The sequence below is a fragment of the Struthio camelus genome, chromosome 1, assembly GCF_040807025.1.
Source record: "Struthio camelus isolate bStrCam1 chromosome 1, bStrCam1.hap1, whole genome shotgun sequence".
NCBI lineage: Eukaryota > Metazoa > Chordata > Aves > Struthioniformes > Struthionidae > Struthio > Struthio camelus.
The window spans coordinates 98938515-98951906 of NC_090942.1; the positions used below are offsets into that span (position 1 = coordinate 98938515).

Sequence of the window (13392 nt, forward strand, 5' to 3'; positions counted from 1 at the left end):
TTCAATTTTTAAATATTTAATTACATTTTAATAAACTTTAAATAGAAATACAAAAAGGCATTTTTATTCTGGACAAAGATGCTGAAAAGGGAATTACAGTGATTTAACTGTATTATTTTAAAGCAGGTACCTAAGCGTAACACACTGGGAGTTCCCAGTGTGACTTGCTTGTATAGGCATTAAACACGCCTCTGAACATGTTTCCTTCAAGTGACAGCAGCTCTTTCTTGTTTCACTGACAGATTTTGCGGAAACACACACAGCAAGATACCGTGAAGTGTTTGGATGGCACAGTAAGGAGAGACACAGATACCAGAAAGAAAAGCTGCTGGACAACCTCAGTTTTCTATTCCAACCTTTTCGCAGATAGAAGTGTCAAAATATGACACACTGCCAAAGTAATTCACAAAAGAAGCTACTACCGAGAATATTTCAGATTCTCAAAGACGACTCCTGTACTGACTCATACCTCTTAAAAGAAAGGCTTCAACTCTTTCCATTGTGTCACAGCCTAATATGAAGAGATTGGCTTTTTAGCTAGAGGAGTATCCTACCCTTTGCACAACCAGCCATAATCAAAAGTCCCATGGTCGAGACACCAGTGTCTCTGACTTGATTCTTTTCCTAAAGACCCCTCCGTGAATTCTGCTGGAATTCTAAGCAGAATTCCCTAACTAAAACCTACATCTACTGCTTCATGAACCTGTGCATACTGTCTATTTTTCTGACCATTCAAATTGTTCTATGAGAAAGTATGAATAATTATTAAACACTAACCGTGCTTAGCTCAATTAATACCAACTTTTTAGCTCAGAATAGCTTGCCATGAGGAAGGTTACCACAGAAAACTAAGTTTCTTGTGTAATAACATATTTCCTATTGCACGGTTCCTATTCCTCGCTTTAAAAGCTTCATCTATTAATTTCTTTTCAAGTAGCTGCTCTTTATCAATTACCCACAAAATGCACACTGACTACATTGTTCATGCTTACTTACCTCTGAGCCTGAAGTATTTCAGATGGTTGGCAATAGCCTGCTCAACAGATTCATCAGGGCAGATCTTAACTCCGGGAAACAAAACGGATCGCTTCCTTCGAAGCAATAAGTGTCTGTTGACCTGTTCAGTCTCCGAAATGCCAATAGTTTTTTTCAATTCAGGAGACAGAGAAGGGTTTGCTAAATGCCAGCCACCAAACTGAGGGGCTGGTGAAGCATCTTTAGCCTGTGTTTCTTCTGCAGCTGAATAAGCTTCTGCTGTAAAATTAAAACCACACAAAAACGTCTCAGGTGAGATAGTGACACATTCCTATGTATCTTAATGCATCTTAATGCTTTTGTTTTGATCTCTGAGGGACAAAACTGTGCTTTTTTCTGTTAACAAGCCATTTATTCTTCCCAAAAACCTGTCTCTGTGATGACAGTATTATTTTAAATAACCTTAAGCTCTTCATAGCATCCTTTCAAATAACCCAAAGCTCTAACCCTACAAATGCTAACGTTTTGTGCTGAACTTTACTTCTGTAATTTAGCTCCTTTAAGCCAATGGGACTACATATGTGACTAAACAGATGTGCTATGACAGCTTGCAGGGCCACTAAACTAATCAATTAACAATTCCCTTTAGCTTATACAGCCTTTCTGCAAAAAAAAAAAAAAATTTAACTTTCATATCCCTTGTTTTAAGTAAGCTGCCTGAATCAACACCTAGCAAGTATGCCTTCTATCACCACCGGATGGGTCCCCACCTGATGGGAGCAGGGGAAGGGGAAAAAAGGAAAAGCTTAGCAGCTCTAGCTTTTAGCTTTTTAATTTCCTCTTATGTTAGTTTTTCCACATCACTGCAGATGAAACTTCACAGCTGAAGGAAGAATGTGTCTATTCAGGTTTAGTCTGACAGTCTCATTCTCTGTCCTCCACAGGCAGGTGATTTAAAATTAGCTAATTCCACTAATTCCACTTTTTTCTCCCCTTCCCTCCCTCCCAAGAACACCACTAAAGAAGAATCACAATGAATTCATTCATTAACGAAAGAATAGTAATACATCTATAGCATTTTTCATCCCATAGGTTACGACCTCATTCTGCATCATCAAAATCAATAGCACCTTTGACTTTGATGACTGAAACATCAGGAACGTGGTTATTTGGATGGTGTACTAAGAGTCAGCTCTATAACAGAAAAGCACCACCAGATGGTACGTCAGAGGGAGAAGAGAATGTTGAACAAGGTCGCTACGTCAAAACCGCAATCTTTACCAAAACTGACACATCTTCAGTGCCTATACAGAGAAGACAAATTCTTTCAAAGATTTAATATAAAATTATTAAAGAATATCAAGTAAAAAACTTTTTTCACCAGTACTTCATGCTTTTCAAAGTTGGAAACACTAGCATCCCGTAGCTACATTCTACTCTGTTAAAACAATACAAACGTACAGTAAGGCCTCTTGGAAATCACTGCAAGTTCTCCATGTTAACAGATTCCACAGCAAAGATTTGACCAACATCTTTCTGTATTATTCTACTTCCGTTTGTTCTAATTAACGCAGAGAGATATTTTTATTTCTACATACTGTCACGCGTACAATCTTTAAAATAAGACTATAAAGAAGAGTACTGCATTACCTGCAACAATCTGAAGATTCTGAAGATCTCCTTCAATCGTTCTCAAAACCAAGATGCAGAGATAGATTTTCCAAGGCAAGTTGAGCATACTTACTGTGTCCAAAAACCAATATGCAAAGAAAAGAGGAAAAGAAAATCCCGTTTAGCTGTTAGAGAGCTGTTTTCTGTAACATAACCTTGAACCAACCAAGAGCATCGCCCTTCCTGAAATGTCTTGACGTCACATTAGTTTCAAAAAAAAAAAAAAAAACACAGTAGTTTTAAAAAAAAAAAAAAACAGCCAAGATATCCTAGGAATGATCTTCTCTTCAAAGAGAGTATTCCACTTCAGTGAAAAACAAGAAAAGGTGATGAAAGCAAGCTCTTGGAGTTAGCAGATGGACTGAGACAATTTTTTAATTTTAATCTGGTCAGCTAAGCTCTTTACCAGAGCTTGTCATACTATTAACAGTCCAAACAAGGACAGCACCTTTCACATTTAATTAACCACGTTTGTTCATTGGCTCTTCAATTTCTGCCCTTTTTCAAAAACATGCTGCCCACCAAACCTCAGAGGGAGCACACTGTTCTCCAGTACAAGGTCTCAGTGTGTGCTGCCTCTTTTGCTTGTACAAATATATGCATCTAAAAATGCACTGACTGGTTTAAACACTGAGGTAGGTAGCACTGAAGCAACCTTTCTTCGGTGTCCTGTTTCTTCTGGTGACAGAGCTAATGAAGTCCCACGGCCTGAGCCTGCGCTGAAGTAGAAAATCTTGTGTTGTTACACCACTGTGCTTCACATTCCAGAACGGCTGCTTCCCCCAACATAAATCGGGGCAAATCTGTTTTTTCATCTCTCATTTGACACAAACATTAGGAACAGATTTGTCCTGATACCTGAACAGACATCTGTTAACAAGAACTGCAGTAAGGACCAAGTGCAGAAAAGCAGCAGCAGTCTCAGCTCTCCTCCTGCCTGGGGTTGGCTTACTGGGGAAACGCATGTGGAAGCCCTCCTGCAACGGCGGACGGCATTCGTCCCGCTGGAGCAACCCTGTAAGGGCTGCCTCACGGCCTACACTATTCAGGTCTTGCTCCTTACTGTGTCCAGATGAATCTGAGCAAACTGCTGGCTCGTTCAAGGTGACTAGCTTTAGTTTAGTGGTTTTGTGTAAATATTTCAAAGGTGGGTTCCCAAGGCTTTCCAGAGAAGGTCTGCAGAGTATTTGCTGAGGGACCAAGCACAGGACTCCCTGGGTATGCAGTGCCGACTCCTCTCCTACAGCCACTCTGCTAAACTCTAGCAGTACAGATAGTAACAAAGAACTTCCTGGTATCACACACAGGACATTCACAGGAATCAAAGAAAATCACCCTTGCTTTTAGGATCTGTCTTCTGCCTTCTAACAGACTCTGGCTTGTATTTTCAAAACAATGACAAATTTTCCTCGCTTTTTTCCACAAAACTACTGAATCACACTTCATTTAAGCCACTGAGTTGTTTTGACAACTACATTAAACAGGTTTCTTAGAATCAGACATTTGCAATCTCTCTGATGTGCACAGTTCAGACGCACCTAGGCTAGCTCTATTACCCAACTGGCAGCAACGCAAGGCACAGTACTCCACAGTGAAGCTGTAAATTGAATGGTCCTGATGCGGCAAGGCACAGGAACGACGCTGCGCTCACACCCATGCGCTACTTCCCAGTCCCACGAGCACGTCTAAGTCAACAGAGCAGCTTCTGAGGCTAGCTTGGATATCTTTGTCACAACGCTGCATTCAGCAACACAGACTAGCCTTTTTTTTTTTTTTTTTTTTTTTTTTTTTAAATCCTCTGCAGAGATGGATGCTTTCAAAGTCATGAGTGACTTCGCTTCCATTAGCCAGCAAAAATACAACTAAAGCAAGACTAGAATTACCATCCATACTAAGAAAGACAAAGGCTCACTTATCTCAAGAACGTATGACAACAAATCCATTTAGAGAAATTTTCAGAATGCATGAGCTTGAATAAGAGTTTGAAATCCAATTAAGTGTTTTCCTGGACAGTTCTCAAATTTAGAGTGGTGATGAAAAAAAACAAAGTAGTACTGAGCTGCACTGAGAATTTGGCTAGTATAAAAAATACCTGTTTTAGCTCTCTGGAAAAATTTAATTGTTTTCTACAGCTATACAGCTTCTGGGTGATAAATTATTCTGAACATTTACATATAGTTTTAATAATGTTAGCTCAACCTGTCAATTTTAAATTCAACACTGATTTCAGCACTGAAATTTAGACTTGCAACAGCTGAAAGTCTCTAAGCGTTTCTGATAGCAAAACGCACAACTGAGAAAGCACAAGCATCACTTGAAGTGTTTCAAAACAAGCAGAACAAGTCTTGTAATAAATTTTCAAAATAACCTTTGAAAACTAATTCCTCCCTTGATCTGGGTAAAGCCTTTACAGTAACGTTTTGCACTAGAAAATGCATTATTCTTGATTTCCAAGACATGAACAGATATGATTTCTGTTCAAAAGTGTTTAGGAAAAATGTTTTTTCCTGATGAAAAAGGCAAATACAATCCTAGCGAAGGGACAGGCCAAGGTCATATAAAGACCTTTCATAATAAAAAGCCAATTTTCTGGTATTTTGTGTTTCTGAAAAGAAAGCATATGCACTTTCATATAGCAAATGTAAATAACTGAATTAGTTTTCTATAAGATAATAGCCACTGAAATTCTGCTGTAGTGCAAATGCTGTGTTTACATAATTTTGCCTTTCAACCACATTCAGAAAGCTAAATCTACTGACATCTGTAGATAAGCAATGCAAAATAAAGGTACATCTTAATGAGAGTGCCTCTGACGAAGTTACATGACTGCCGGTGCTCCTTATTTTCAAACTCCTGTGACTTAATATCAAGATTATAAACTGTCTCCTGTGAATGGACTACAACAGCTGACTTCACGGTATATGCCACGATTAACCAAAAAAATTCCAGATCAGTTTAGCTGAGACAATTAGGTCAGAAGAAATCTTTCACTTGTTCGGTTTCTGTGGTTGCTGTTGCCAAACATTTTGCCACAACCGCTTTTCGCTTGTGCTCCTGGCAGCGAGAGTGCTCTGCGAGAGTTCTCTACCATACCAGCGTATGGTCACCTGTCTCCCAAGACCTGGGGCCATTTAATCTTCCAAAATGAAAGGAAACTGAGCAAATTCAGCCCAGCATGGCTCAACACATTTATAACTACAATAAGATACTGTTAAAATAAAATTGCACATACGTAGAGTAAATAGCTTACAAAGACTGGTTGGATCATGTCACTCCACCATTTCCGTTAAATGGGGACTGACACAGGAAACAGAGATACAGGACGCATGCAAAAAGGCGCCTGATATATGCTAAGAGTTACTGTAGGTGAGCTCTAATTTACACTTCAGCAATAGCCCCCAAACTGCAACTGATGCAAGTGCTAAATGCAAATGGCTGGAATGGGGTGGGTTGCATCTGGTAGACTCTTCCAAGTTGGTCATTCAGGCTGTCAGACTGTTAGCCTAACTACAGAAAACAACTATAACACTGTGTTACACCAAAAAGTAGCCTTGCTTGCTACAAGAAGCTGTAAACTAGCTGAATGCCTTTTTAATAAATAATCACTTTCATACAAAATTAGATTAACAGATCCATACTGTGTACGTGACTAAAAGCAGTAAGACGGTGTATCTTATGCTTACTCTCTGGTTATTTGTGGCAGCAGAGAAAAGGAATGGTAACGATCACATTCAGCAACTTCTGGAGATTTTTAAATCAAATGTATTGGCATTCTCACAGCACACATCTAGCATTACTCTATGTATGAAAGTAATCCTTTAAAATGTTATAAAACCAATTCAGGAAAGTTTACACAGGACTTTTGCTTTTAAATATCTACAAACCAGCCAATCTAAAGGAAAACAAATATTACTTTATGATGGAAACCAATTTTTACAGTAGCAAAACCCCAAACGATTTATAATACAAATTTAAGGGAACATCAGAAATATTCACAATTTAAAAGATACAGAGAAAGGGCACACATTTCTGAATTCATTCTTTTATCTATTTTATAATAAATACACAGATTATCCCTGTAGCGCTGATGTGGTTTAGGTGATGAAAGCCACAAAACGCTCTGGGATGATGGGGATAGAAGTTGAGGAGGAGGGTGATGGGTGTAGTGACAAACTACAGTATTAAAGTGGAAATGAAGTCAAACACATGCATTATTTGCACCAGGCTGCCCACAGTTATACAGTATGTAACTGCGACCAGCAAATAATTTCATTTTAATATTGTCTCTCTTTTCCAGAAAGAATGCTTCCTGGTTCCCGAAACAATCCTTTTTTTTTGGATAACTGCACGGAACCTGAAGAAACTACCAGATTTTGCAATGTAAAGTATCAGAGTTGCCTTGAGGGAAGGGGCCCTGAGAATTTCGAGACACCAGAAAACTGATCACATCTTTAGGTTGCCCTCAATTTTCATTTTAACTCTCTAGCCTACTTGCAGCTTTAAGAGGCCTGGTTTTGTAGATATGTTTATGACACAGTGGTTTTGGTGGTTAGCTGACATATGGTCCCCTTCCGAAAGCTGCTGCGACACATGACTTGACTTACCCTGGGGAACAGGAGAAAGCCTTCTTCTAAACACAGCCACCTTACATTATGCAGTGACCGTGAGAAAAAACGTGCACATATGAAAAGGCTATTACAGTTTTCTGTGATCAATATATGAGAAAAACTTTGTCAATGCATACTTAGCCAACTTGTGCTAGTTTATCAAATCAAGTCCCCAAGTTCAAGTACTCACACATGTGGGCATCTTTACTCAGTTCTCCTGAGCAAAGTATAAAACCTGTTTGTCTTATATGTAATTTACATATCCTAAAGACATATTACATATAACAATGACCTTTATGAATGAAAATAAGGGCTTACTTTTCAGTAAAACATCTCAAATAAACTTACGAAACTACAGCTTGCTTGCTTTTTTAAGGCAAATGATGCCATAAAATTCAGAGGTATAACTCCCAAAACTACGGTATGTAGGACTAAAAATCTACTGCCTTCATGTATTGGCACATACTTTGACAGTAAGATTTTTTTCTAAAATCTGGTTAAGAAAAAAAAAATCTTTAAAAATATAGGAAAGAGACCACCACTTTTGAACTTAAAAGGTTTCAAAATTCACTCTGAAGTAAATGGCTTCAACTCCCATGAAAATAAGTTTTTATGATGAAAATGCGAGGGAGGAAAAAAAAAAAAAAACAAAATCCAGCAGCCGCAAATCTCAGCAGAATATTCTGACAAATGCAGACTATTTCTGTATATAATCAGAAACAAACAAAAAAAATCTCTAAAGAGAGTCAATATTATAACCTTAAATTAAAACAATACATAGTATTCATTCTGTGTGAACTGCAAAGTAGAAAGAGTCACAGCACAGGGTCAAAATCCTGTCTTCAGGCCTGACTGCTATATGCTCATTCAACTCTAAGTTATGTTTATACAGAATTGTAAGAAACAGGCTTCGTAAGATCAAAATATTTTTACATCTTTGTGGCACATACCCAAACGTAGCTTCCATATTCCAAGTAAAAGTTCAATTAGCAACAAATATGAACTAGCTTTAACTTACATATTTACACTTTTATCTATAGCCTTCTCCTTTCCCATCACTGCATTCTATGACCGCACAATCGAAATGAAAAAATTATTTAAATAAAATGTACAATGAACAAACAAAATACTTCTTGTGGTATTTTTTTCAGACTTGTAAGGCAGAAAGAGCCCAAATGCTGCTAAGGAGAGTTCCAGTTACTGTATATAGCCCTGTCTTTGCCAGGTCTGGCTGAGCAGATTTATTAGCTGCTGCTGCCACTATGCTGTTGAAAGTGCAATTGCAAGATCAGGTCTCGAATTTCTTCTCGTTTGCTTCTGATCACCTGACGAGGAAACCACTTCTCCAGATGCATTGGCTGTTCAAAGTTATCGATGGGATTCTGGTAACAGAAAAAGGAATATTTACAGCATGAATTTCTTAGAACAACTTTCAAAAAAAATTCAGCAAACCTCCCCCCCCCCCCCATTACTGTTGAGACCACAAATGCACAAACAAGTCACCACGAGACACAGTGACAGGCTGCAAACTCAAATCCAGTTCCTCCAGGGTAATCACATGTATACATATGCTTACCATGGGCTACGCATGGTAAAAGCAAGACAAGCTATCGCCATTTCCCTGAGAGATGCATCAGTATAAGCATATATTCAAAGCACAGTCCACATACTGTGTGATAAAATTAGACATGATCCTGCTACGTAATGGGACAGATACACTTTGGTGACAAAACACATATGTATGCTCACACTGTAAGGAAGGATCAGGCATACAGTAATTAAGCATAAGAAGTTTTGTAGCCTCAGGCACCGCTTTTTTATGATACAAGCTGGTCTGTCTGATAGGAGAGAGCAAAAAAGCAAGAACATTCCCACAAAGGTCAGCAGGAAACAAGAGGGGGACAATTCAGGACAACGTAGGACAGCAAATGAAATAGCCGAGACACGCTGCCAACTCTGTCAATAAGACTACACCACATCTCAGTTGCCTAAGTCCATTTTTTTTGCCTTTTTCCCCTCTTTATTCTTTTGCAATGCTTACATTTCACCTTCTCCTTCCCACAAATAAGAAGCGTATGGTAAGTTGAAAAAGCAAAGTGAGAAACCACATCATGAACTGTGGTCTACGATCACTAAGGATGTTAAGGACAAACTACATCCACCTCATTCCGGCCTTGCTTCTGCAAGTAGAACGTGACCATCTTAAAAAATGGTCAGTTCAGAAGCACTGGTAAATAATTTCATTTTCCACCTACACAAGAGCTCAACTCTTATTTTCTACTATAGAAGAATCTGTCAATTGGCCAAGGCCCCACATAAGGCTTTCCATGCAAAGGACTCAGTGTGGATAACACGTATGAGCATCAGGCAAACAAAGCCCAGAGTAGTGCAAGAGCACTCATCAGAGTGAGGGAGAATTGGGGAGATTCTAAAGACAGTGTCTGAAACCCAGCAGCTGCAGACGTTTAAGGCGATGTGCTGGACAGGAAGGAAAGAAAGACTCCCTCAGCCCTGTGCATTCCCTGTGAAAGATCTCCCCCTCCCTCTCTTTGCAGAGGCTGCCACCTGCACATACAAAACCACGCAAAGGCCAATGAACGAGCTGAGTAAACTTTTAGTGGCTACAAGAAGAGAGGACCGGCATGGAAAAAGTGCCTTTGTACCATTTGTAGGCCAGAAACATGTAAAGTACATGGGCGTCAAGTACACGCACATAGTTCAGGGCCTTCAATGTGTCAACATACAAGCATCATTAAATCACAAGGCCAGAAACGTCTGCCTAGGAAATGCAGAGCAGAAAAAGCCTGTGCTCCAGGCACAAAGAGCCCTGCCACTACATGAAGAATGGATCTCATCTTTTTCACAAGTGGCTTTGATGTTTACACCGTCTGAGGATAATGGGCTTTTCTGTTTGGGCATTTCACTCAGAAATAAGATTTGGGGTTGCTGGAGGTGGGGGTGGGGGGTGTAGTTTCCATTTTTACCTGGAAGAAGCTTTCCACATACTGCAGCAAATATACCCCACAGTCACTGCTGTTATCCTGTTTAGGCACTCTGGGACAGAAGTCAACCATGGTTGATTTACTGAATTCCCGGTGTGTTTTTCGTTTAGCTTCCCATTCTGCTTCCAGGTACCTGTAAAGGAAAGCAAACAGATTAAGTACTTGAGAAGTAACTCCCCAGCTCAGTGCATTTTGGGGTATTACTCAGTATTGTTCTGGAACTGGCCACAATGCCTTAACCAACTTCCTTCACAGAATCTGTCAAATAAATTCCTATAAGGAAATAACACAATTTCAACTACCTAAAATTCCCAAATTTTATTAGATCAAGATGTACCTCTCCCATATAACGTATGTAGTATACAAAATAGGAAAAAATACATGACTTCATTTAAAAAAAATAAAAAAAGTCAATGCACGGAGTTTCCTCAAGCTGTTAGGACACTTTTTTAAAACCTGAGCTAAAGGAGGAACTTAAGTAATCCTTCATGACTATCACACACGTTTTTCCTGGGTTCCTCCTGAGAAAGCCAGCAGTGCTTTTTCACCCTAAGCAAACTGTAATAAACAACTATCAGAATTCATCTTCGGAAAGACTTCAGTTACAATCATACAATACAACCCTTGCAGTTTAACAGTGTATAAGGTAGGTAAAGACTTACAACCTTACGGATCACTTCTATATCATTATGATGCATCCGGTATCAGGCTTTTCTACTGTTTTCTTGCTTCAGTAGAAGCACACTGATTCTAAAGCGGCCACTGATTTTGAAACTATGACTGAAGGCATAAGGGTCTGATTTTCAAAAGTAAAAGCTTAAGGCTTGTGGAAAAAGAAAAAAGAAAAAAACCAACATATACACACACACAAGGCCTAACTTTAGAGAATAAAAATACACAAGTCAGACATTCTGTTTGATTTCCACAAGCCCCAAGTCCTTGTAATTCTGAGAATAAAAATACATATGTAACACCCAAAACAGCTTCTGAGAAAAAGGACACTTGTGAATAGAAGACAAACATGAAATCGAATTCAAGATAAAGAGAGATCAGTGAAGCACACTTCCTATATGAATGCTCTTTGACTTGAAAATTAATTCATTTGGGCCTGACCTCTGCTCAAAAGCCAAAGAAAATTGGCTTAAGGAAAAAAGAGGTTATGGAACCCCTGTATCAGAGTTTCCTCAGATTGCTACTTTCAGGGTATAACTGCATGGTGATGTTTCTCTCCCTGACACTGAAGGGATACAAGGTCTGCTTCCCAAAGTTCACTGATCTCAGGCCTCCATGAGTCACCTCTTGGTTTTCTGACTTTTCATGACATCTCTCTGATGAATTCCAGGAAACTACCCTCTCTGGAATTTCATCCTCTGGAGTATCTCAAAGTGTAGAACACTATGCTAATATATCCCACAGAGACATTAAAAAAAAAAAAATTTGCTACCTCATTCTTTCTCCCAAGACAGATATGCCAGGCGGCCTCTCTGTCTAGGGAAAAGATGGCGTCACAAAATTTACCAGTTCACATCCACTCCTAACATAGTATTATAATGAATTTACTTTTCCAAGATCTAGATTTTTTGTTCCTTTCAGTGAAGTGAATGCAACAAGGGACAAAAAGAACAACTCATTTTAGCTTCAACTACTTAGTATCGTTAACTTTGTTAAAAGTTTTTGATAGAAGTCAAAGTCATTAGCAGTGTGTACAAGTATTGAAAGTTTGAGGACATTCTTCCAATACTTAAATACTTATCACAAAGACTGTAAATACATCTATTCCCACTTTTCAAAACACACATTAACATTCTGATATAACTATACTGACACATCCAACTTTTAGACGGCTTCAGTTTAGTTACTGCACTTTTGCACATAGGTAGGAGCAGATTCAATGCAGAAATTGTCAGCGACATCAGGATACTGAAGGTTAGCACTTTGGAAAACTAAATCATTTAAATTTCAAAGTATTCTTTTCAAAGAATCAAATTTTCTGCTCTTAAAAACACTTTCATTAGTGAATTGGAGGGGATAAAAAAAACCAAGCAAAACACTCTAGAAAACGCTCAATCTACTTTTCAACCTTTTTTCAATTTTAAAAAGACATCTACTTTTCAATGTTTACATTACAGCTACGCTGCAGAATGAAAACAGTATTGTCATCCAAACTACCACACTGCTGGGTTTTTTGGGGGTTGTTTGTAGGTTTTCCTTTAGGAATAGAAACGTACTCCTTTATAAGGAAAACTATTTTGAACATTGAAATCTGACCAAGGGCAAGCCTTTCTAATAAAGGAGAACTGCAGTTACTTACTCTCTCAAAACCTGAACTGTGTTCTGCAAGGAGCCAGCCTTTAAAGAATCTAAGATGAGTATACAAGGCCTGTAAACAACAACAACAACAAAAAAATCAGTTTAATCTTTCATTACCAGTACTACCTAAGTAAAAATTTTGTTTGAATGCAGCTTAGCACGAGTATTAATAGCTGCATAAATGTGAAAAAAATGGACAGTCCCCTACAGTTGTGGCTTTATAATAAGCCAGATGTGACAAATAACCCACTCAATTACCGCCGAATTTCTTAGTATAAACACTTCAATAATACAATGTTAGCATAAAAATAGAAACTTACCTTTTACAAATTTGCCTTCTGGAATTACTTAGAGAGTTCTGGGAGGAGAGAAAGAAAAAATAACCTTAAAATAACTATAGCAAGTAAAAATCCACAAGTCTTCACAGAGTACAGGTAAAGCAAGTTGGGCTCCTATTTCAGGAAGGGAGAAATTGATAGGAAATTTTTAAAAATCTGTGAAACCATAGCATAAGCAACTTAGGTAAGCAAAGAAGGACTTCAGGCTACCTCAAACTGCCCTGCACATATGCTGCAGGCTGCACAAACATGAACAGTTGCTGCAAAAAAGAGGATGCAAAGTAATTTGTTCAAGGCTTGGAGCCTTAGGAAGCGGAGTAATACAGGTCTCCTCTGTCAGTACAAAAAGGCACTTACTTTAGAAATATCCGAGTCCAGAACTGCAGCATCATGGCTGTCACCTAGAACAAAAGAAAAAAACGTAGAAAGTCGTAAGAAGATAAGGATTTTCTAACTATTTGCAAATTCATGATTATTAGTACTCAAAAG

At 38.5% G+C, this 13392-nt stretch overlaps 2 protein-coding genes across 10 annotated transcripts in view; both read right to left on the minus strand.

Annotated features, from left to right (window-relative positions):
* Nucleotides 1-2713, minus strand: part of IMPG2 (interphotoreceptor matrix proteoglycan 2) — a 63046-nt gene extending 60333 nt beyond the window's left edge. Inside the window, exons 1-2 of the mRNA XM_068954392.1 lie at nucleotides 2626-2713; nucleotides 997-1254 (exon numbers count right to left, since the gene is read on the minus strand). Of these exons, the coding sequence (XP_068810493.1) occupies nucleotides 997-1254; nucleotides 2626-2713 (346 nt within the window). The remainder of the gene's footprint in view (nucleotides 1-996; nucleotides 1255-2625) is intronic.
* A 3493-nt stretch (nucleotides 2714-6206) lies between these two features.
* SENP7 (SUMO specific peptidase 7) overlaps nucleotides 6207-13392 on the minus strand; it is a 42300-nt gene continuing 35114 nt past the window's right edge. For 8 of the 9 annotated variants that reach the window (XM_068907109.1, XM_068907102.1, XM_068907143.1 and 5 more), the window contains 5 exons: nucleotides 13261-13304; nucleotides 12886-12923; nucleotides 12567-12635; nucleotides 10238-10388; nucleotides 6214-8635 (listed from right to left, as the gene is read on the minus strand). In XM_068907109.1, coding sequence (XP_068763210.1) covers nucleotides 8498-8635; nucleotides 10238-10388; nucleotides 12567-12635; nucleotides 12886-12923; nucleotides 13261-13304 — 440 coding nt within the window. In that variant the 3' untranslated portion in view covers nucleotides 6214-8497. Of the gene's footprint in view, nucleotides 8636-10237; nucleotides 10389-12566; nucleotides 12636-12885; nucleotides 12924-13260; nucleotides 13305-13392 lie in introns of all 9 variants that reach the window. The other variant, XM_068907116.1, reaches the window with a different exon arrangement.